The sequence below is a fragment of the Camellia sinensis genome, unplaced genomic scaffold (assembly GCF_055761805.1).
Source record: "Camellia sinensis isolate YWXY unplaced genomic scaffold, ASM5576180v1 Unanchor1, whole genome shotgun sequence".
NCBI lineage: Eukaryota > Viridiplantae > Streptophyta > Magnoliopsida > Ericales > Theaceae > Camellia > Camellia sinensis.
Genome location: NW_028128987.1, coordinates 15,808,635 through 15,832,979, shown reverse-complemented (window position 1 = coordinate 15,832,979; position 24,345 = coordinate 15,808,635). Strand labels below are relative to the sequence as shown.

At 34.7% G+C, this 24,345-nt stretch overlaps 1 protein-coding gene across 1 annotated transcript; it reads left to right on the top strand.

Moving 5' to 3' along the window:
• Window positions 1–15,326: 15,326 nt before the first annotated feature.
• Window positions 15,327–23,877, top strand: LOC145814282 (uncharacterized). Its single transcript, XM_082910928.1, has 4 exons — window positions 15,327–15,717; window positions 16,171–16,207; window positions 22,330–22,413; window positions 23,528–23,877. The coding sequence occupies exons 1-4, from the start codon at window positions 15,379–15,381 to the stop codon at window positions 23,578–23,580; spliced, it is 513 nt and encodes a 170-aa protein (XP_082767054.1). The 5' UTR covers window positions 15,327–15,378; the 3' UTR covers window positions 23,581–23,877.
• The last annotated feature ends 468 nt before the right edge of the window (window positions 23,878–24,345 follow it).

Here is a 24,345-nt window from a genome sequence, read left to right as displayed (position 1 = left end):
AAGAGCCGTTGATCCCCAAACGAGATAAAAAAAACAAAAAATAAAGATCTCTCTCTCTCAGTTAGTCAAAAGGTTATACCATGTTATAGTTAATATGAACATAGACAGTATTCTTCTTCTTCTACTTCTTCTTAGTGGGTTTTACTAGGATTTTTTGGAAGGGAGGTTTTTTTGGAAGGTGTGTACGGTGTGCATTCAATAGGTGGAATGTTTAAGGATAATTTTGGTATTATTTGGGGGGATAAAAGAAATTTTAAGGGTTTCAAAATTTATAAGTGAGGTCCAAAAAAATGAAAGGTCCAAAATAATTCATAGAGTGCTAATAGCACTACTCTTCTTTTGATGTGAAAAGAGGGTCTTAGAGTGCCCTAACATATTGTTGACAAATTATTTAGTGCTCTTTGGAGTACTTCTCAAACTCTATTTACTATCCCAATTTTTTTTATTTTTTCTGTGGAAAAAATCTGGATTTGCTTTAAGAGTATTGAATAATTTGTCCATGTTGTCCTTACATATAGCTAGGGTTGCAAATGGACAGAGTCAATCGTTGGTTCGTTAAATTTTTATTGCGTTCGAATTTGAACTTGTTAAAATTTTAATAAGCAAGCCTAAATATACTAAATCATTAGCTGTTTGTTTAACATTTATTTAAATAATAGAATAAATATATTATTAAAAGTAGGATAAATATGTTATTTATATATTTAAATAATGTAGATAATAGCTAACTATAGATAATATATTTATATAATATTGGGGATAGATATTATTATTTTGGCAAGATATTGATTTGTATATATTGTATAATCAAAATTTCAATTGTAACTTTAGTCTCATACGTAAATATGAATTTATAATTTATAATTTATTTAGCTCGTTAAGGATCGTGAATTGACTCCAGCTCGAGTCAAGTCTGAATCAACTTAGCTTGAGTTCGGTTCGTTAAATTTTCATTGAACTCGAGTTCAAATTCATTAAAATCTTAATAAATGAATATACAAAAGTTCGGCTCGGCTCATTTGCACTCCTACAGGTAGCCCATCTATTGTGAAGGGTTTGGTTTTGATATCATTTGTAACACCCTTAAGTCCTTCCATCAAAGACTAGCCAATTATGGAAGGGCTGTTTAGAGGTCATAAACTCATTTACACTGTGTTTAGTTAAAAGATTTGATGAGAGATTTGAAAAGAAAAACAGAAAAAGTATGTGAAATGTAAATAAAATACATTTACATTTTACATAGTTTCACACATTTTTTTTCTTTTTCTTTCCAAATTCCTTTCCCAATTTTTCAACCACACACAACGTTAGATTTTGATTTGAAAGTGCATATTTTGCTGCATTATTGTTGTTTGGGGTGTCCTAAATAAGTGCACTTTTTGTCTTTTTGAACTGAAAAGTTGAGAAAAAAAAATGAATGTTTGAGTTAACTTTTTGTCTTTTTACGAAAAAATGTGTAATAAAAAATTGTATAGCGATCCTGGGTTTTCCCCTTTATATATAGTATTCCGGACTTAGGTTCCGCGGTTGAGTATTGTTGCATTTGTTTCATTTCTGTCCTTTAAATTCCTTATATTTGAGTCTTAGGTTGTATTGGGTAGATTTGAAACATGTTGGTTATGTTTGGAAACCAAGAGTTGATGCCCAGATTTTGGCCTTCACGCTCGAGCGGGGTTTTTGACGCTCGAGCAGACCCTTTTGCTTTTGTTCCTCCACTTGAGCGGGCATTTTGACACTCGAGCATGATTATTCAACGCTCAGTATTTTTTCCTGCAGGTCGTCGGACGCTTGAGCGTCTACTTTCACGCTCGAGCGGAGACCTTCGTCTGCAAAACTTCTGGATGTGTGCATCCGGCGCTTGAGCGGCACTTTTGACGCTCGAGCGTGAGTCTGTGTTTGCCGCTTGAGCACGGCGTTCCACGCTCGAGCGGACTGTATATTATATCAGTCAGGGTTTTAGCTTTTTGAACCACTTTTTCGACCCACTCTCTCTCTCTCTAGCTTTTCAAAACCCAAACTTGAGTGCTTCTCACTCTAGACTTCATCTTCTCTCTAAGAAATCATCTAGTGTTAGTGATCTTCTACCCTAGTCCCTTTGTAAAAAGTGTGGAGCTTGGTGTGAGTTATACTTTGATCCGAAAATCTTTGGGTTTGGAGTACCTTCGAATTTCTTCATCTTCTCCATTGAGCTCCGAAATTTGAGGTAGGGATAACCTACTCCATTCTATGAGTTTTAACATAAATTTTAGTCATTTTGATTAGATGGTGTTGTTCGGTAATTTTGGAAAAAGTTAGGGTTTGGTGTGTAATTTATAGAAAAGGGGTTTTCAAATGTTAAACTCTATGTTTGTTTGACACCTTGGAAAATGAGATTATTGTTGTTAAATTGATGAAATTGAACCTTAGGGTTGATAATGGAAAAAGGGAAAAATGCCCTAATTATGTTGAATAATTAATTTGGGGAAATGTGAAATTGGGTTGGAAATCATGAAATTGGATGGAATTGTAATTGAATGGTGTGGTTGGATTAATTTATCACCCACTTATGAAATTGTTGATTATTTATCTGTTCGATAAATTTATTATCTGTTTAGAGATAACTACTTTGGGCTATCGGTGGAGGATTAGTCTTGATTGTTGTAGACATTGTATGATGATTAGGGAAAACTGAAACTAATCACATTGAATATGTCATTGAGTATGACGGTTGAAATAATACAGCAAATGTGTGTATTGATTGATCATTGTATATGATAAGTGTTTAAATACATTGTATATGTATATTGTTTAGGAGAAGATAGGGGATACACTCCGTGGTTTGGAAGGAGATAGAGGATGGACTCTCAAACTTGTTTGGGAGGAGATAAGGGATGGACTCTCGAACCTGTTTGGGAGGAGATAGGGGATGGACTCTCGAACCTGTTTGGGAGGAGATAGGGGATGGACTCCACTGATACAGCAAATCTGTGTATCACTTGAAATATGGAAGTGTTGAAGTATGGAAGTGTTTTAATATGAGTTATATTCTCATGTGAATTGTGAAATATGGAAGTGTTTTAATATGTGTTATAGTCTCATTGAATTGTTTGGCCAGGTTCTGAGCCATAATTATGAATCGAAACTGTATAAGTGAAGGAAACTGAAATGAAAAATGGATGTACTTGATGTTGAATTGAAAAGTGTTGTAAGTTGGTTTATAAGTGTCAACCATATATCAATTGCTATTGTTTTAGTTATTTCTCATACTTGGTTTAGTATATCTCTACTGGGCATTGGCTCACCCTATATGGGACATCATTTTCAAGTTCAGGTGATATGCCACCTCCAAGAACATAGCTTGGGAGGCTTCGAGGCTGAAGATCCCTTTTTGTTATTTACCTTTTTGTGTATTACATGTGAATTCAAGCCGAGGGCTTAATGTGTATGAGTTAGTACTATCTTTTTTGTAACCAAGTGTTGGCTTGGAAAGTTGTAAGCCCGTAGGGCATTTACTTTTGTTGTCAACATGTAATACTTTTGTGATAAATACTCTGATAAATAAATGTACACTTATTCTCTTGAATATATTGTCAATTTCTTGTATCATGAATATATAAATTATGGGTTTATTTTGAGGGCATTACAAATTGTATAAATAAAGTGTATAGTGGAAGAAAGTGTAGTAGTTGTACGGTTGCCCTGCTGCCCCAGCATGTCTTACACAGAAAATAATTGCCTCATTCGGGACAAAGTGTTTAGACAGTGATGGTCGGTTCGTGGGGCCCACCATGGGTCCTATTTTAGTAATCTGAACCGTTTAATATGTATAACTCGTTGAGTATTATATGCCTGTAAAAAATCACGTTGATCAGATATCGATAGCTATATGATCGGATTAGTTTTTTTTCAACAGTTAACTATCACACCATCCGTTTTGTTTATACAAAACTAATTTGATCATATAGTTAATGATATCCGATCAACGTAATTTTTTACAGGTATATATTACTCGACGAGTTCTACATATTAAAACGGTTCGGATTATCAAAACGGAACCCTTAGTGGGCCCCCAAGGGCCTAGCATTACCATCGAACTTTTTGGCTTTACATATTTAATTTTTTTTGGACCAAAAAGTGTATAATGGCCTACAAGTCTCACAAGTACGGCTACAGTATCTAAGTGCACTTTTGTATTATAAAAATATATAAAATATTTTTAATATTTTTTATTTGTGAATAGTAATGACTTTTTTGCTTTTTGTATAACTTTTTGACTTTTTAAATTATTTTGGACTTGTCAAACCAGCCCTTAGCCTTTAAAAATACATTTTGTTAAATTTTGATCTCTAAAGTATTATATTATTATTATTATTTTCACTTTCAAAAATAACCTTATTGATTTTGAGTAACGATGGCGGCAGATACTGACATGAGTAGATCACATGTTTTGAAGACCAAAATAGAAAAATTAAAACATTGCGAACTCACATATTGCATATTTTAAAGACTAGTCGTGTTATTTTAATAGTGTTAAAGTATCAAAATAATTAATTCCATTCACATAACTTCCTATTCTTGGGTTGATTATACATAATAATCTTGCATTTTTACTAAAAGTTCATTTTGATTTTTTATTAATTTTTAATTATAATAATTAACTTCTTACACTTTAAAACAAAGGGTAATGTTAGGGATATCACATTTTCTACCAAATAAATAATCAAATATCTAACATGAATATGAGGTCCGCAATTCTATAGACCCTACACTCATGTGAGTTATTTCGTCATTTATTTAATAGAAAATTAAAAACCTATAGTATTTTCCTAAAGTTCATTGCTAATAGGACTTTACATTTTAATCTTTTTTATGATTTAGTCCAAAAACACTTTTACCTACTTAGATTTAAAATGTATACATAACCTTCTCCTGTTATAGACTAACTTGCAAAATCCTACTTTGGGGAGCTTCTATATACACACACCTAATCCCCTCAATACACACACATAATGATATTTAATTTTATTACAATTTTATCCCCAAGTGAAATTACTATTTTAGACATCTACCAAATTCAAAAGTCTCAATGCACACATCCAGACTTCACGTTGAAGCTGAAGCTCGTCCAGGTTCGGCTTCTTCCATTGAGGTAGAAGTGAATGCACTCATTCATTAAGTACCAAATTCAGCTTCTTCCATTGAGCTAGCAATGAAAGCACTCATTCTTCAAGCTCAAAGTTCAGCTTCTTCCATTAAGGTCCAAGCTCATAGCTTCCCAACCTTCCTCATTCATCATTGGTATAGAGGATTTGCTTTCTGAAAATCAGCAAATAAGTGTTTATGAGAAACATAGCGAAAGAAATGTGAGTTTCTTTTTCTTTTTTTTTTCCCAGCGTCGTTCGGATAACCAGAGCCGAATTGTGTTATTTGGTTCAGAAATCTACTACCGAAATAATTATTTATTTTCGAAAGTTGTTGTCCGAACAAAGTAATAAATTTCGGAAGTTGTTGTCTGAAAAAATTATTTAATTTCGGAAGTTGTTGTTCGAACAAAGTTAACTTTTACAACATTCAACTTCCGAAAGTTGAAAATAAATTCGGACAACTACTTCTGAATGAAGTAAAAAAAAATTTTTGCAAACTGTATACCAAATTTATAGTTTCGAATTACAAATTAATCTTTATAATGCCATTAAAAATTTGTAATGTTATACAAAACATGCAGGAATATGTGCCAACTCAAGGAAATCAGGTTTGCGCGGATTTTGTGTTGGATTACACCACTCAATTCACAACTGAACATGTTCACTCTACGAAATTATAATGATTATGTTTCGAATTGCTCACCAAATGTAAATGTTTGATAATATTTATTTAACTTTGTAGGTATTCAAAAGTAAGGATGAATTGCTTAACTGGGTATGTAAAGTTGGAAAAAGAAATGGTTTGGTCATTGTAATCAAAACATCAGACTATGGTGGGGGAAAAAAAAAGACCCAGGATGTGTCTTGCTTGTGAGAGGAGTGGCCAATATAGAGCAACAAAGAAGTTAAAACATGATGGCAACAATACATCAAGAATAACCAGTACGAAGAAGTGTGGTTGTCCTTTTGATATGAAGGCTCACAGGTTTACTACACATGATGAATTGACATTGACCGTTGTATGCAGATTGCATAATCATCTACCTGCGGAGCACCTTGAGGGACATTCATATGCGGGGAGGCTATCAAAGGATGAGAAAACATTGTTAATGGATATGTCACAGAGCATGGTTCAGCCAAAAGAAATCCTAGTAACCTTGAAACAGCGAGATGCCCTCAATGTAAGCACACTTAAAACCATTTACAATGTACGCCATCGAAACAGGGTGGTACAGAGAGCTGGAAGATCACAGATGCAACACTTATTGGGTGAATTGGCCAAGTATAATTACATTGAGCGCCATCGGTCTGAAGAGTCCACGATGACTGTGACAAACTTGTTTTGGGCACATCCTACCAGTTTGGACTTATTTCGGTCTTTCCCACGATGACTGTCGACTGGGATGATGCCTATGTGCGTCGCATTCAACATTTCAAGGACATTATTCATGATAATGTAGCTACTCAAGAGACTTTTGATGTTGTTGATGTCGCATGACACATGTATGCATTTGACAATGTTAGAATTATGGAAGAAATTAATGGATGTGTTTTTGATGTTGATGTGTTATGTTTTGCAATGTGGATTAAATGTTATTGACCATTGTTACCATTCCATTGTAATAAGAAAATATCATTTACAAAATCAACGACCATTGTTACCATTCCATTCTAATAATAAAATGTCATTACAATGTCATTACAATACCATTGTTGCCATTCCATTCTAATAAGAAAATATTAACCACTGTTACCATTACAACAATGTCATCTTACAAAAAACACCAAAAAAAATTCATCAACTAACAAAATAACATGTAACAAAATAACATGTCACGAATCAGCTGTATGCCTACGCCTAGGCCTACGACTGTATGTCAATGTCGAAGATGGAAAGCGACCTCCAGCAGAACTAGGTCTAGCTTCGTCAATGTGCTGACTTTCAAGGACATGCGTCATACTCTCGATAGCTTGGTAAAGTCAATAAGGATGTCAAATCCCCTCCTCATAACCAGCGTCAATAATAGGATGTGAAATCTGTAGTGCATGTGCAATATGCTGCATTTGAAAAGAATATCACATTTTAGGGAACATATCAGAAAATAAAAAGTAAGTTACATATGCATAAGAGAGGATAATAGATTACATCCGCATATTCGCTGAAATCCTAATGGTCATGGACACCCGGTTCATCAGTGTGCTCAACATATAGGTGCGTGATATTCTTATACCAATCCATGTAACTCGGTACACATTCCCAAGGCTGACGAACTGGTGTGCTCCTCCGTTGCTCAGATAACACGTGGTTATCCCAAGCCTCCCAGATCCTATCCAAGTATCTATACATGACTGCATATTGTACGGATATGTTGCCTCGCGCACCACGACTAGGAGCTAGCGGTGCATCAGGGATGGTTTGAACCCTGCCAAACTGCCTCAGAACTCTATCTGGATGATAGGGTTCGACAACGTCTAAGCACTTTAAGAATCCATGGTAGAACATAACCGGGTTACATGGATGCCGGTCTCTGCAGCTGTGGTATAGATCCCAAATAACCTGTAAACGTAAAGTGTTTTTGAATTAAAGTATATAAAGGGTAAGATAAATGGAAAGTGTTAAAATTATCTCAGGATGAGTAAGCTTACATCAGTAGCCACCAAACTGTCAAGCTCGGCTCGAAAAGATTTCAAATGATCAATGGAGGAACCCGCATCTCTCCTAGATGCCCAATGGTACACGTGTGGCATGTCTTCATTGTAGCCCATGTTCTGGTGAGGTCGGAATACTCGGAAGTGCTCATAAATCCACGCCTCCAAAAAAGTCATATAACCACCCATCTGCTTAACCCCAGACTGGCTAGCATACCCCAACTGTCTGTATAAAAATGCTAACGCAGCAGCACCCCAAGCGTAAGTATGAATGGATCCCAAATCTATCAATAAGCCAAGGTAAACAACAGGAACCCTGCCGCCACTCTTGTCACTAAAGAGTGTACATCCTAACAGAAAACAACAAATAAGCTCTAGTAGCGCACTGTATAGCCTCCTCGGGGTCTGAATCTGTGACACCAGCAAACTGACTTTGCAACCAGTCAAGCCTGACTGAATTGCCACCAGCAGAAGAAACCTCTTCATGTGCTGCACGTTCAGTAATCCCCAAGCCATAAACGAGTAATGTAACTCCATAATGATCTGTCACATCTGGTACGCTGACTGATTTGCCTACAATGGGAAGGCCAAGAATAGTGCCAACATCATCCAGGGTCAAGGTCATCTCACCAACTGTCATGTGAAATGTGTTCGTCTCAGGTTGCCATCTCTCAACAAAACTGGAGATTAGAAGCTTGTTGACGAACGGATAAGTGCAACGAGCTAACTGTGACAGCCCAAACTGCTCAACAATGGCTTTGAATCTGGTGTTGTTCTCTACTGACCACCATGGCCATGCAAGGATCTTGGAAGAGTGATTATGACACTTTAGGGGCCCTCGTTCCTATAACACAAATGATATCTCATTAGAAACTACCATACAACACACACAAAAAAAAAAAAAAAACTCATATACAAATGAATTTCACTTTTACTGAGGAATGTTTACCTCCCCGTGCCAAATAGCTGCAGCCACATGACTATTGAAACTCCGCAATATTGATGGATCAATCGGTCCACTTGGAAAAGCATGAGTAAGGTACTCTTCCTGGACAGTAGGAGAATCGGATAAAGAGGCGTCCTCCACAGCAATGTCAGGCATATCATCACCTTCAACTCGTCTTTGGCTTTGGCTTCTACTTTGACTGGCACTGGGGATATCATATTCTACTGAAACTGGATCACGACCTCGACCACGACCTCGACCTCGTCCTCGCCCACGCCCTTGTCCCCGTTCATGGTCAACATCTAATTCACGACGTCGTCTATTTGAAGCAGTAGGTGGGACACGTTGTTGATATTCAAAATCCATATTCTCTGCAAAAATTAATATACCCAAACAAAATAAAATTAAAAAAAAAATAATCGATCCTAGTGCATTACTAATGCTCTTATTCCCTAATTCTATCCCCAAACAAAGCTATACCATTTTTCAATTCCATGTTAGTACCCATTGAAGGTCAATATGAGATTACCACAAATGTAAAAATAATACACAAAAGAAGGGAGAGAGAGAGAGAGAGAAAAAAAAAAAACACTCTTTGGAAGTTGAATACTGAAAGTATATATACTGTTTGGAAGTTGAAATTTGAAACAAAAAATTAATTTCGGAAGTTGATTGTTGTTTGAATTTATTGTATTCGGAAGTTGACTGACGAAATAATCAAAAAGTTTCGGAAACCTACTGTTGAAATAAATCATCAATTTCGGATTCCTACTTCTGAACAAATTCCTTAATTTCGGAAACCCAGTTCCGAACGGTTTGTTTACGATCCGTGGGCCTTCGTTCGTTTTCAAAATGAAAAAAACAAAACTCTATGTTGCAAATCTTCAACCTTGATGATTCAAAAGTAAACTCACCTAATGAGGATTGAAAATGTGATGGAATGTTTCAATGGGGTGCAACTTCGTGGATGAAATGATTCAATGCATTTGCACACCTGGGTTGCACACAGCAAGCTTTTATGTGATGGAATGCTTCAATGTATTTGCACACGGTAAGCTTCAATGGGTGTGTATATCCTCAAGGTTAAAGATGTAGCTTAGCTTCAATGGGTGTATGTATTTGCACCGTTGGGGGAGCTGGGTTTGGGGTCGGGGAGGTGTGTGTGTGTGTGTGTGTGTGTGTGTGTGTGTGTGTGTGTGTGTGTATGAGGGTAAATGTGGAATGAACCGTGTGTGTAGTGAGTAAACTACTTAGGAATTAAATTTTTTGGTGTGTGTAGTGAGAAAGATGTGCAAAGAGGGTATTTGGTGTGTGTAAATAGATGCTCCCCCTCATTTGTTAACTGTTTTTGTTAAAAGTCAATATTACCCTTATTTTTTATTTAAATTTCTTCTCTGCACAATAAGACCCACCATAAAATTGGTTATAATGTCAATGTTATTGATAAACCGATAAACATTTGGAATTTATAACTTTACAAATATGGTTGGAAGTTGCTTCTGACCCCGTTTAGTAGAACTGTGGGAAAGTAATTATAGATTATGATTTAACAAATTATAGATTATAGCTTTAAACATAAACTATTAACCTGTTTGATGCAACTGTGGGATTATGGATTTAATTAGTAGAGTAGTGTTTGGTTGAATAAGCTGTAAAATAGCCTTTTGTTGTGTAATGTCCTTTTTGCTCTTTTTGCCCTTTTTTCTTTTTCTTCATTTTATTTTATTTTTCTCCTTATTTTCTTTTCTCTTCTTTCTTTTTCTTTTTCTTAATTGTTTTTTATTCTCCTCTTAATTGTTTTTTTATTCTATTCTTTCTTGTTCTTCTCTTCTTACATATTTAATTATATTCATGTATTTATATTAATTGTGACTTCATTAATTAATATCAATTAATACTAAAATTATTATTTAGTATCAATTAATATAATCAATTTTTTTTTCATTAAACAATCAATTTTTTTTTCATTACAAAACCCTAACTGCCGGCCCATTTCTTCTCCTCCATCCGTACGTCGTCGGCCCCCTTCTTCTCTTCCTCATTCTCTTTCGTTTTAGACTGACGACCAGCTAGTTTTGCAAAACCCTTCTTCTCCTTCTATTTTTCATCCCAATCATGAAGCTCTCGTTCGCGAAACCCTAGCCACCGGTTAGAAATGGCATTGATGCGCGAGCCGTCGATGCAGGTACGAGAGGCGGCAGAGAGAGAGTGAATGCCAGAGATGATTTCTGGTTTCAAATCAAGATGGAAAGAGAGACGGAGATGGAGAAAGAGAGAGAGAGGGAGAGCTCTCGTTTGTGAAACCCTAGCTGCCGGTCTGAAACAGCGTTGATGCGCGATGGAGAGAGAGCTTTGGTTCGTGTGTGTATGTGTGTGTGTGTGTGTGAGAGAGAGAGAAAGAGTTGAGAACAATGTTGAGGAGCCAGAAATCGCCCCTCGCCGGAAATTGCCCCTCTCTCTCTCTCTCTCTCTCTCTCTCGAGTGAACAGTGCTGAGAACAAGGCTTATATAGTGGGTTTTTGGTAATAATTGAAATATCTGAGGGGCATGTAAGTCATTACACGTCTCAACAAACAACTGTGTGCATAATCAGTTTTCAAAAGCACCTAGGAACCAACTCAACAGATTATTGCTGAAATGGCTTAAGTTTAGCTATAATCCATCCCTCATAATTTTTACCAAACACTCCAACATGACTTATTTTAAGCTGTAAATTGATTTAAGTTGCAAATAAGTTTTACCAAACACCCTTCTAACATTCTCAAAAAATTAAGAAGTTTTATTTTTGTTTTCCAAAAGTATTTCATATGTGTGTCAAAATACATGTGTGATTAAGAAACGTATTTGTAGATCATTGACTCCTTTGGGCTTATTGATTGAGAAAGTTGGGGTTGTTTTAAGTGTCTATCCTTTATATATATATTGGTGTGTGTGTGAAATGATAAGGAGTGATGCTTGGTAGCCAATGGTGGTTCTACCGGGGTATAGAGAGAGAATATGAGAGGATGTAGTGTTGAATGGAAGGTGGCGTAAAAAAGAAAATAAGAAAAACAAAAATAGCGAATGAGGGCAAAAGTGTCATTTTATTAGCCTCACCCTAACAACAGACACTCAATGTAAGACACTCGATTTAGGAGTAATTCTATTCGCACACTATATTTTATCTCAATACACACCACTTGTATGGTTCGAATATCAATTTCTGAATAAAAATCAATTGTTTTAGCAAAAATTTCATTCGATAGTTGATATCTAAACATTTGTATTTTGTTCGAAAATAGATATCTGAATGACACAAACGATGTATGCTGAGACAAAGTAGGGTGTGCAAATAAAATCACCCTCAATTCAGTATGCATAAGACATGTACTATTAAATTTGATAGAAACTGTTACTTTTATATTTCACTCAATATCAAAAAGAGGTTACTTATTTATTTTTTTAAGAAGCAGAAAAATAGACAATATATTAAAAGAAAAACAAAGTATAAGAAGAACAAAAAAAAAAAACTATTACAAATTACAAAAAAATCTCAAAAAATAGTCGCGATTTGAAAAGACCACAGATCTACTTGCAGATGTGGATGGAAGGTCTATCTCAAGCATAAAACCATACATTCGCTATCACATAAGACATCGTCCGCTGCCACAGTTGCTCGAACTCATTGCCACCACTACACCAAAAGGCTGAAACGCAAGAAATCCACAATAATAAAGAAACCAATAAGAATAAACCAAAAATCTATGTAGGAAATGAAAGGAATATTACAAAATTCTTATTTCTAACATGGGTAAATTACACTGACACCCGTAAGGTTTATTTTTATTACATCTCCCCTTCTGAGGTTTAAAGTTTCATTTTAGACATTTCTCTCAGCAATTTAATTTTTTTAAATATCAATTTTGCCCTCATTGGGTAAATTACATTGACACCCCTCACATTTTAGAAATTACAATCCCCTTCCTAAGGTTTAAAATGACATTACCAATTGCCCCCTCAGTTAGTATTAGTTGGAAAAAAAATTAATTGAAAAAAAAATTTATTAGTAAAATTTTTTAATTTTTTTTTTAAAACCAATGTAAACTCATTTTTTGAATTTACGTTTTTTTCTCAAATTTACAAACTGAGACAACCATTGATAAATCAAAAAAATTATCAAATAAGTTTTTATGACATTTTTTAAAAATTTTTGTAAATATAAATGGAAAACTGAAAACGAAATGGTTACAAAATAGGCCTCAGATGGTAAAAATATCATAAAATTAACAAATAACTAAATAAGTTACTAACGTAAGAAATGACTTATCAAAAGATTCCTAGACTATGTATGGTTTGATTTTTAGAATTTTTTTTTTAAAAATTAAAAATTAAAAATTAATTTGGTTAGGAAATAAAAAATAAAAAATAATTATCATTTTAACTTTTGAACCGGTTATATACATACGTATGGTTGTTGCAATCTAATTTGTAAAAAATTATTTCTAATCACTCGAAAGATAAAAATCATATAAAAATGATAATTATTTTTTATTTTTTATTTCTTAACCAGATTAATTTTTAATTTAAAAAAAAAATTCTAAAAATCAAACTATACATAGCCTAAGAATCTTTTGATAAGTCATTTCTTGCGTTGGTAACTTATTTAATTATTTGTTAATTTTACGACATTTTTACCATCTGAAGCTTGTTTAGTAACCATTTCATTTTCAGTTTTCAATTTATATTTACAAAAATTTAAAAACTATCATAAAAACTTATTTGATATTTTTTTTTAGTTTATAAATGGTTGTCTCAGTTTGTAAATTTGAGGAAAAAATGTAAATTCAAAAAATGAGTTTATATTGGTTTTTAAAGAAAAATTTAAAATTTTACTAACAATTTTTTTTTTCAATTAATTTTTTTTTCAATGAATTTTTTTTCCAACTAATACTAACCGAAGGGGCAATTGGTAATACTATTTTAAACCTTAGGGAGGAGATTGTAATTTTTAAAATGTGAAGGGTATCAATGTAATTTACCTAGTGAGGACAAAATTAGTATTTAAAAAAATTAAATTGTTGAAGGAGGAATCTATAATAAAACTTTAAATCTTAAGAGAAAAGATGTAATTTTTAAAAAATAAAAGAAGAAACTATAATAAATATAAATCTAAAAAAGTATCAGTATAATTTATCCTTCTAACAAAAAAAAGTTCATATATACACTTTAAAAATGTGAAGGAGGTCGATGGACCTTTCGCAAAGCACGGCCCAAAATCACTTATAAAGAGCTGGTTCGAAAAAACAAAATCACTTATAAAGAGAAGCTCTTGCCACTATCTCTCCCGGAAACTTTAGGTCATGTTTGTTTGAGTAGACATGAATTTGGAATTGAATTAATAGTCTAATAAATTTATTAATCCGATATGTGGTTAAATAATTAAAGTACGGACTAATTATTTTAAACTTGACTACTAGTTAAGATAGGATGCATAATCCAATGGATTTGTAATCCTAAGATTATTAGTCATGAAAATGCTAATCCAGTCCGTCCAAACAAACATGGCCTTAATGTGCAAGGAAGTTATATGTAAAATGTTATTGAGATAAATCTGAAGGAGGTAACGTGCGATTAATCTTTTTTTTTTTTTTTTTTAATATTATCAGAGCTCTTTTACTTTTATTAAAATTTCACTTTATATATATATTTTTAATCAAAATCCCATTTAGTCATTTCACTCTTAGGAGTTGTTTGGAATGACTTAAATAAGTGTACTTTTTGTCTTTTTATGAAAAGGTGTGCAGAAAAGTAAAGAAATGATGTGATGAAAAAAAGATAAAAAAATAAAAAGATTAATTATTTGCGACTTCTCAAACTTGGCTTTAATTTGTGTCAATCTCATTAAATTGTAAATGGACGGAAACATAACATTACAAAAGGTTTGACTCTTACAAACAATTGAAAATTGAGGGATTAAAAAAATTCCATAAAAATGGATAAATTATACTTTTGCCTTTTATAATTTGATTTAAAATTTACTAGTCCTTATTAGAACAATTTAGTCTCTATATTTTAAGTCTAGTTTTAATTTGATATTTTCATTCAATTATCAAACTAAAATTACATTTAAAGCATAAAAACAAAATTGTTTAAATTAAAACATGATGGAATAAAATAAAATTTAAATCAAACTATAGGAACAAAAGTGTATTTATTCTGTAAAATTATAGGGATAGTAAAGTGTAATTAAGTATTTATTTTACAATAAGGATTTAATCCAGAATAATTTGAAAGGAGAAATAACAAATCAAGGTTGGAAAAAAAAAAAATCAAATTAATAGTAAATTTATCAACTTTAATTACTATTAAGGTATAAATTTTGATAATTATTTTTAAGAGTAACATTAGAGGCTTCAAAAGATTTATTAAATTTTTTAACAAATATTTTACATGAAAATGGGACTCGTATGAAATTTATATGGTGTGTGTCTCACGTCCATATAAAATATTTAATAAAAATTTTGATAAACCTGATAGGTATCTAAGCATTTTCGTATTATTAAAAAATTGACTAATTATTTTTAAAAAATTGACTTTTTAATCTGGGAAGCTGAGCTCCACACACACATATACACACAAACTACCAATTCTCTCTCTCTCTCTCTCTCTCTCTATCTATCCATGGCGACACTCTCTCAGTCCTTGCTCCATAGACTCCACTCTCTATCTTCATCATCATCATCATCATCATCATCTACTTGTACAAGTCTGTTATTCCATTGCTCTCTTCATCATCTTCCTGGACAAGTTGTCCCAACATTACCAGAAATCCCCATCTTGTCCACTGCTTCTTATTTTTCAACCTCCAAACTCCAATTCATCCACCACCCAACCAAGCTCTTTCTTCACCCATTGCTATTTTTGAGCAGCAGCTTCGATGGCCCTCTCGACACCCAGACATTCCTCGCCACCATCAGCGTCTTGGCCGCCATTGCTCTCTCCCTCTTTTTGGGTCTCAAGGCAACCTCTCTTCTCTTCTCTTACTGTGCTTTGTTAATTTCACTTTCATCCTTTAAACTGTCATCAATTAGTAGGAGAGTAATTACAATTATAAGATACATCAAATTGGTTATGGGGTGTAATTTGTTCAAAATAATAAGAAAAGTAGGTGGTTGGTTGTATGGTGTATGTAAGTTGTTTAAATTTTGAAATGATCTTTTTGCGATGAAATCAAGTTTCAACAGTTATTAATGTGTAGAATCATCTCCTATGTAAATGAAACTCATAGTATAGGGATGAAATAGAAATTTGGTTTTAGGGGATAATAGAGAAATTAATCCTTTTCTGGAAGACATTTTCTGGGAAATTGAAGTTTTTATGTTATATTTTATGAAGCTTGCTGTTTGTAGATATTAGGAATGAGGGTTATATTTTAGGTTTTGTTGATGAATAATGGGTGGGATCTTTTTGTAGGGAGATCCTGTTCCTTGTGGGAGGTGTGCTGGCAATGGTAATCTCTTTTTTCTTTGATAATCTGATTGATGAGCTTATTGTTATTTTTAGTTTAATCATTTTTGGTTGATTCATTATTTTCAAATATGTTTTATATTTAAATGACAGATGGCTACATGAATGTTGTGTTTGAATCATGGATTTTGGTAGGGATTTGGAAAGAAGAAAGGAAAAGACGAGAGAAATAGAGAAAAAAATTAGCTTGTATTTCATTCACATTTCCCTCGTATTTTCTTTTCCCTTTCCAAATTTCCCCAAATCAATAATCCATACACAGCTGAAGGAGGCCACTAAGTACTCAGATTGTTTCAATCCTTAGCTTGACCTCTTTCTCTATGTTTGATTCATGGATGATGCATTTCCATGCTACATTGTACCGAAAATGTGCTGAAAAGGAAAAGAAAAGAAGTGTATCAGTCAGTGTTATTACATCTGCCATTCTGATTTCCACATTTATGAGGTGCCAACCCTCAAATACTGAAATCAAGTGGCATATACACAAGTGTGACAGTTAGTGCTACACTTTTTTTTTATGTGAATGACTGCAACTTTAAGTTTTCTAGGAAGCAAAATTTTTAGTAAGCTGTTAGTACTCTATTAGCCTGTCATTGTGATTTTATCATTTGAGGGGTTGTGCACTTGTCAACCTTACGATCTTGCAAATTCTAAAATCATAGTAATTATATGGGAGTCTCCTAAATTATTTTTAAAGGAGTGGTTATACTTGAGTCATTGTTTATTTTTAATGGAAACAAGCTACATGGGCGCCACTTAAATTGGTTTTAAGTATATGGGAGTGATGTAGGACAAGGATTACTCGCCTACTAGCAATGAGTCCAAAATTAATATGTGGCAGCAGAAAATCTTGGCTTCTGGTATGATTTTAATTAGGTTTTATGGCTGAATGTTTAGTAGAACATAAATTTGAGGATTTATATGAGGTAATAAAGGGTATAAGCATGAAAAAATGGGAAGTTTTACACTGTTTAGGGGCTGTTTTGGGTGTTGTGAAAAATACTGCCCTGGTTTTTGTATTTTTTATTTATTTATTAAACCAAGTGTTAGGGTGAAGGTACTATGACATTTGTGGGTTAATAGGGGTTACAATTAATCTGGATCTAGAGTTTAAGGCTTAAAATTTCTGAAGATAAGAAGAAAGAGAAGAAAAAGAAGATAAAATCTAGGTATCACACCTAAGGTGAGAATTGCATCGCACAATCCCACATAAGATTCAAAATCTCTAAAAAATTCTCTAATATCTACTCCATTGAATTGAGGCATTACGTTGCCTTATATAGACTACGAACATTTCTTTGACCATCTAGGACTAAGATTCCTAAATAGGAAATTAGCCTTTGCCTTCTATTTTTCTAAGACCAAATAAAAACCAATTTAAAAACTTTTCCTACAAGACAATCTGTGGATGACCGCACAACTCATGTCTAGAAAATTTTGAAATACTCAAATTACCCTAACTCTTAAAACTTAATAAAACATAACTAAATCTCTTTGCATTATACTAAACCTTAAACTAGACACATTGATACTAAAACTCAACCATGCGAGTCCCAAGTGGGCCTCAACTTGAAACCATTGAGCTTCTAAATCTTAGCACCTCTTTATATTTACTTTTTCTTGAACTCTTTATGGTTTGCATCAGGGAATATCCCTAAAGTGGTGATATTTGAGGCATAGTTTATTTAAATGGACAGGAGCTACATAGATGCTATTTAAATTATTTTGTAATGCTTTGGTGGCCTGCTTAAGGTTTCCTCTCTTTTTATTCACAATGTCACACTTCTTTCATGCACACCCTGACTAAAATGTGCTAGAAAGAAAAAAAGAAAAAAACAGAAAACTTTAGTGTGGTTATCAATCCTATTGCATCTACCATTGTGGTTATAGCATTTTTGGGTTTGAAATTCCACAAAAACAAAAATCATGGTGGTAGATATATGAGGTATTGACGATCATGTTGTATTTCTATCCCACCTCAAGTGTGTAAAAGGTTCCACAAAGCAGAATTTCATAGGATGTTGTTGATGTTATTTGTAAAAATGATGTATTATTGATTGATATTTATTGATATATTACAAGATTGATAAATTACAATTCCTATACAATCTATATATAGAAGAAAATGTGGTAGTAGGTGTAGTGGAGGTGATAGTGGGTTAGGTGAAGTGGAGTGTGTGGTGAAGTGGAGTGTGTAGTGGAGTAGGTGAAGGTAAAGATGAGAAATTCTAACAGCCCCCCGCAAACTCAAGGAGGAGAGAAACTAACCAACTTGAGTTTGGAGAGAGTAACAAAACAAGAAAATACATAAAAATAAAAAAGGATAGGAGACACTGTATGGTCGTGTCAGACCGTTGGTGAAGACACTGTATGGGGTGTCATAACGGTGTAGAGGACACTGTATGGTGGTGTCAGACCGATGTAGAAGACAGTTTATGGGGTCATGTCGGACCGTTGTAGAAGACAGTTTATGGGGTCATGGCGGACCGTTGTAGAAGACAGTTTATGGGGTCATGGCGGACCGTTGTAGAAGACAGTTTATGGGGTCATGTCGGACCGTTGTAGAAGACAATGTTGTGACAGTTTACGGAGTCTTGCTGGACCCTTGTAGAAACTAACCGGAATCTATGTCGGGACAGTTTACAGAGTCTTGTCGGACCCTCGTAGAAACTAACCGGAATCTATGTCGGGACAGTTTACAGAGTCTTGTCGGACCCATAAAGGAGCTAACCGGAATCAATGTCGGGACAGTTTACAGAGTCTTGTCGGACCCTTGTAGAAACTAACCGGAATCTATGTCGGGACAGTTTATAGGGTCATGTCGGACCGTTGTAAAAGTTGCACCCTCAAAAGGCGTGCCCAATTTTATCAAAAGGCGTGCCATCAAAAGGCGTGCCCAATTCATCAAAAGGTGTGCCGGACATGATGGCGAGGCACGTGGGCGCCTTGGCTTGCGCGCCCGTTTGTCGTCTGTCGGCAAGTGGCGCGCGATGCGCGGATCGGCCCTGGCTATTTAACCAAGGTTGAGGCAGAGGCTGTGCAAACCAGTTTGAAACCTCTAAATTTTGGCAGTCTGAAACACACTGTAAACCCTACTCTGAAACACTTAGCAACCCAAAACATGGCCTCTTCTTCCCGTCCAGCTACCCAGAACCTGCTCACGCTCTTTCCAGAACTGAACGAGCCCACAAGAGAAATAACTGGTGCGGGGGCCAGTGAACCTCAACCAAACACCTCTGGTTTTGCTCCATTGAACTTTCCGATGCGGTCGGTGGAGCAAAAAGTGGAAACCATGACGGCGGTCACAAATTTGTCGAACCGGCTGCAGAGTAGGACAAATGAGGTGCAGCATTTAAATTCCCAGCTGGCTCTGCTCCAACGCATGTATAAGGATGCGCGAGCAGAGATCAGTGTGCTAAAGGCAGAAAATAAGGAACTGAAGCGGAAGGCCACCGTGATGTTCCGATTTGGAGGGCCGCCATATGCTGCAGTGGAGGAGCAGGGAGTAGTGATCATGCCCAGTGGAGTGGGAAATATGGAGACAACACCGGCAAGGGCTGTCCAGGACGGAGGCAAAAAGAAGAGACCTGCAGTAGAGTAGAGGAGAAAAAATTCCGCCTGTGGATGAGGTTGTTGTTGTTTTTGTTTTTGTTTTTGTTTTTTTTTTTTTTTTTTTGTGTAAAATGGTGATCGGAGTTGATCCTGATATGAATAAAATGAGTCTATTGTGCAAGTTCGTCGTCTGCCTGTTTGTTTGTTTGTTTGTTTTTTTTTTTTTTTTTTTTTTTTTTTAAAATAATAATAATAATAATAATAATAATAATAATAATAAGAGAGGACAAGCTCACATGGGTGGAACCAGCAGAGGGGTTTGATGTTATGAGTGATTATTTTAATATATATATATATATAATAAAATAAAAGAAAAGATGGGTATAAAGAAAGTGGGGGATATGGGCGGTGGATGTGTGATAATGGTTTTGGATGGAGAATGGAAAAGAGGATAGAATAATAAGGAGAAAAGGGAATGGGAAGATTAAAATAAAAAGAAAGGAAAGAGAGTGATACTGTGAGAGAGAGAGAATTCATCCGATGCATAGTTCTCCCCACACGCCCCACACAAGGTCTCTCCATGCTCATCTTCATCTTCCTCATCCAAACCCTCCTCTTCATCTTTCGTCTGTGGCTTTGAAAACTTTGTTTGAGATTCGGATCCCCGCACTTTAGAGTTTGACTTGGATTTGTTGCTACTATGATTTGAGACTGAAGATTTCTCCTTCTGTTGTTTCTTTGCAGCACCAGTAACAACTTCAAATATTGTAGGAAGATCATTTATCATATTGAAAAGTCGCTTCCTGTCAGCTTTATCAAATCCGAATCTAGCACCAAAATAGAAGGCGACAGAAAGTAACCATGCATCACTGTGGACAGCAACAAGGGATAACCAATCCTTTTCCTGCATCCCATCTCGGGCAAAGTTAATACCCAATGTAGGCTCTGGGAGTTCTGGAGGCACTTCTTCAGAGGATTGTACTGAGCTCCTCCGTCCATTAGAAGCAGAGAGAGAGAGAGAGAGAGAGAAAGTGATAAAGAATAGGGTTTCTGGTGTTTGGTTTGGTGATGTTGTTGAAAAACTCCCGCGGGCAGCGAAGGCAAGGTTGCCGGCCGGCTGCCCGCCGGAAAGAAAGGAGTATATGCCTAAATCTTATCGCTCTGATACCATGTAAAAATGATGTATTATTGATTGATATTTATTGATATATTACAAGATTGATAAATTACAATTCCTATACAATCTATATATAGAAGAAAATGTGGTAGTAGGTGTAGTGGAGGTGATAGTGGGTTAGGTGAAGTGGAGTGTGTGGTGAAGTGGAGGTAGGTGAAGTGGAGTGTGTAGTGGAGTAGGTGAAGGTAAAGATGAGAAATTCTAACATTATTTAAGTTCTTTGTTGTGATTTTAGCATTTATGAGTTCATGTATCCATGAAGTCCAAAAGAACCTAATGCTTTGTTTGTTTGTGTGAAACAAATTTTTCTAAAAAATGTTTTATGTATTTTATGGCGTTTGGTACAACGGAAAACGAAAGTCAACAGAAAATGTTTTCTACTTTTAAAAGGCGGAAAACGTTTTCCGGACTAATATTTTATGGAAATTTTTTTTTGTAGAAAATGTTTTCCATTAGAAAATGTTTTTCACGCAAATAGTAAGATAAACTGCTAATTTGAGTTCAAAAAGTACACAAAGAATAAATACCTCTGAATTGGAGAAAAGAAAATCAAACAATTTACTATTTTAAGTGCAATTAAAGAGCCTTCCAACTGCAATAAACATGTTAAGGAAGATGATAAAAATAAACAAAAATAATGGCCTTGTTTGGTTTGTGTTTCCCAAAATTTTTTGGGAAAAATTCTCTACCAATAAGTTTTCAAAAGTAATTAAACCAAAAAAATTTTCCCAAAACTTGTTTGGTTTACAAATTTTCCAAACAAATCTCTCTCTCATACACATCAAATCAATCACTTTTTCCAAAACTCTCTCTCAAAATAATTTTCCAAAACATCTTTTGAAAAAAACCAAACCAAACAACTTTTCGTACTTTTTATCTCTAAAACTCATCTCCCAAACTCAAACCAAACATAAACAACAAGTTTTAGAAAAATAACCCATCCTCCTTGAGTGAAGTTTTGGCCATCTGGTCATTATAATTCAATGTTTCTGATGTAGTTTCCACTCAACATCTAGGAAATGTTTGTGTTGCCGGTCCCTTAAGATTATAGATGGGCTGTTATACTTTACATGACAATTTGCTTCTTTGTTGCTGTCTCTTGAAAGATGAATGAATTTCTGCTCTATCCTTCTCCTAGGCTATTCATTCAAGTGCCTATTTTTGTTAAGCCCAGTTACTTATAGTAAATATGCAAGCACGTACCTCAAGGGCTCTAACTGTTTCATCAAAATTGAACCTGTAACTTGGGCTTATCCACCACTTTGCATTGGAAATTGTATTTGTTTTTTTTTATTACAGTGACTACTGAATTATCTAATGGGATTTACAGAGGAAAATATAAAGTTATTAATGGCTCTTTTTTTGCTGATGGATAGGTGGGACGAAATGTGTCTTTTGTAATGATGGTAAAATGAAGCAAGAAACAGGCATGGTTGATTGTCGAGTTTGCAAGGGCGCAGGTATATTCAGATATCTTATCTGCCAGTAACGATATGTTCACAGAATCCATGCACACACAGGTTTAGATTTAACTCTTGTATGGTGAAACCCACATCTTGAATTAATCTAGACCACACATTAAATTTTTTGAATATTTTTCTGTGCACGAATTTTTTGTCTGCTAGCAATATTCTCTATCTATGTAGGGGCAGTAAACTCCCAAGGGGATTTTTAAGCATCCCATGGAAATGGAATTGCTGCATTGATATTTAAGGATCATTAAATTATCATTCTACATATTTTGGTAAAAGGTCTTAATTTATTATTGTAAAATGATTGTTCTGTTAATAGTGATGATGACTTATTCTACATCAAATTTATGTCAATTCACATGCCCTGTAAAGCATGATGGAGTGAATTCATGTCCATTTTGAAACCCAAATATTCAACCAAAACATGCAGGCTGATATTATGTCCGCTTAATTGACTCAAATGGTTTGAAATGATGCCCAATTTATCGTTGTGATTGTGACTTCAAGTTTAGATTTATGATAATGTTCCTTGAACCTGTAGCTATGAAGATCAATTTCCTCAGAGATATAGTGACTTGTAAATATATAAAAATGTTTACCCAAAAAATGTATATAAATATATTTCTATACTATTATCTATCTACTATTATATAAAGCCACACCTGGGTTGGTGTGGACTGTCTCATATTTAAAAAAATTTCAAAATACCCAATGTAAGCCTGTAACTTATTGCCTCGTATTACTGCTCAGAATTCTTGCCTCGTATAATTGCCCGGATCAAATTCAAATCAAAATTTGTTACTTGTTACAATTTTAACTGCACACCCATCGAGGTTTACACACACCGCAGGAGTATAAATGTGTGTGTACGGAATGTCCAGGAAATCATTGGATGAGCACTGCTGGGGACCCCCAGCACCCCCACCTCCATGTGGGGGGCTGTGAGAGCAAGGTCAAAAAAAAAAAAAAAAAAGAAGTTTTTAGCCAATCAAAAATCAGTGGGGTTGGTGGGGGTTACCCCCACTGGGGGTCCAAGGCATTTTCCTTATTGGATACATACATCTCTTTTTATCCTTCTATTTTAACCCTTTTCTCTCTGCAGGATTGATACTCTGCAAGAAGTGTGGAGGTTCTGGATATTCAAGGCGCCTTTGAGCTAGGCTTGTAGATTTTGCATTGCTATGTCAATGCCATGTTTTGGTCCTGAAGATGATTTTATTAAAGCTAATTCTTTTCACTAATCCTTACTTAGCAGGAAAAAGTATGTAAAAAAGATTCTTTTCAGTATATATTGCTGTATCTCTATTGTTGCCCCTTTGATTGTCTAATTTATTATTCAGTTGCAAAAATTTATGGAGACGGCCCATGTAATAAACCTTCACATTTGGATGGTTCGAGCTATTGTTTGAGCTGATTTCAGGGTGACTAAAAAAAATGTGATACACAATCAAATTGAGTTGGTTGAAACCTATTAAAAAAATAATAATAATAGTAAGTGCTCAATCTTGTTCAACTGGAGTGTAGGCGAAAAATAACATCCTGTCCAAAATTTGACCTTCCCTGGTCCTGAAAGGAAACTTTACTTTCCTTCCTTTTCCCAGCAGGCAAAAAACACAGAGAGAAAGATGAGTATGATATCACTTGTGCCAACTGTTAGAACAAACTTTGAATCTAAGAGGTACCTACTACCTAGGAAAAAAAGAACAAAAAGAAAAAACTTACCACCGTTTTAGTCATTGACCTGAATTTGGATAAAATAAATAAAGGGTCATGTTAGGTTTCATGAAAGAAATATCGTGAAAAGTCTCCATCCTTTGATTCTCCACCCTTAGATTAGTTTGTGATGTTTCATTATAAAAAATGACATTACTCTTCTAGGTAAATTTTGAATTTATAAGTATGATTTGTAGTGTTGTAGAA

Excerpts from the sequence above, each read along its gene's own strand:
- LOC145814282 (XM_082910928.1), top strand. The coding sequence starts at position 15,379 with ATGGCGACACTCTCTCAGTCCTTGCTCCATAGACTCCACTCTCTATCT. Across the intron at positions 15,718-16,170 it reads CCCTCTTTTTGGGTCTCAAG|GGAGATCCTGTTCCTTGTGG; the intron begins GCAACCTCTCTT and ends ATCTTTTTGTAG. Across the intron at positions 16,208-22,329 it reads TGGGAGGTGTGCTGGCAATG|GTGGGACGAAATGTGTCTTT; the intron begins GTAATCTCTTTT and ends GCTGATGGATAG.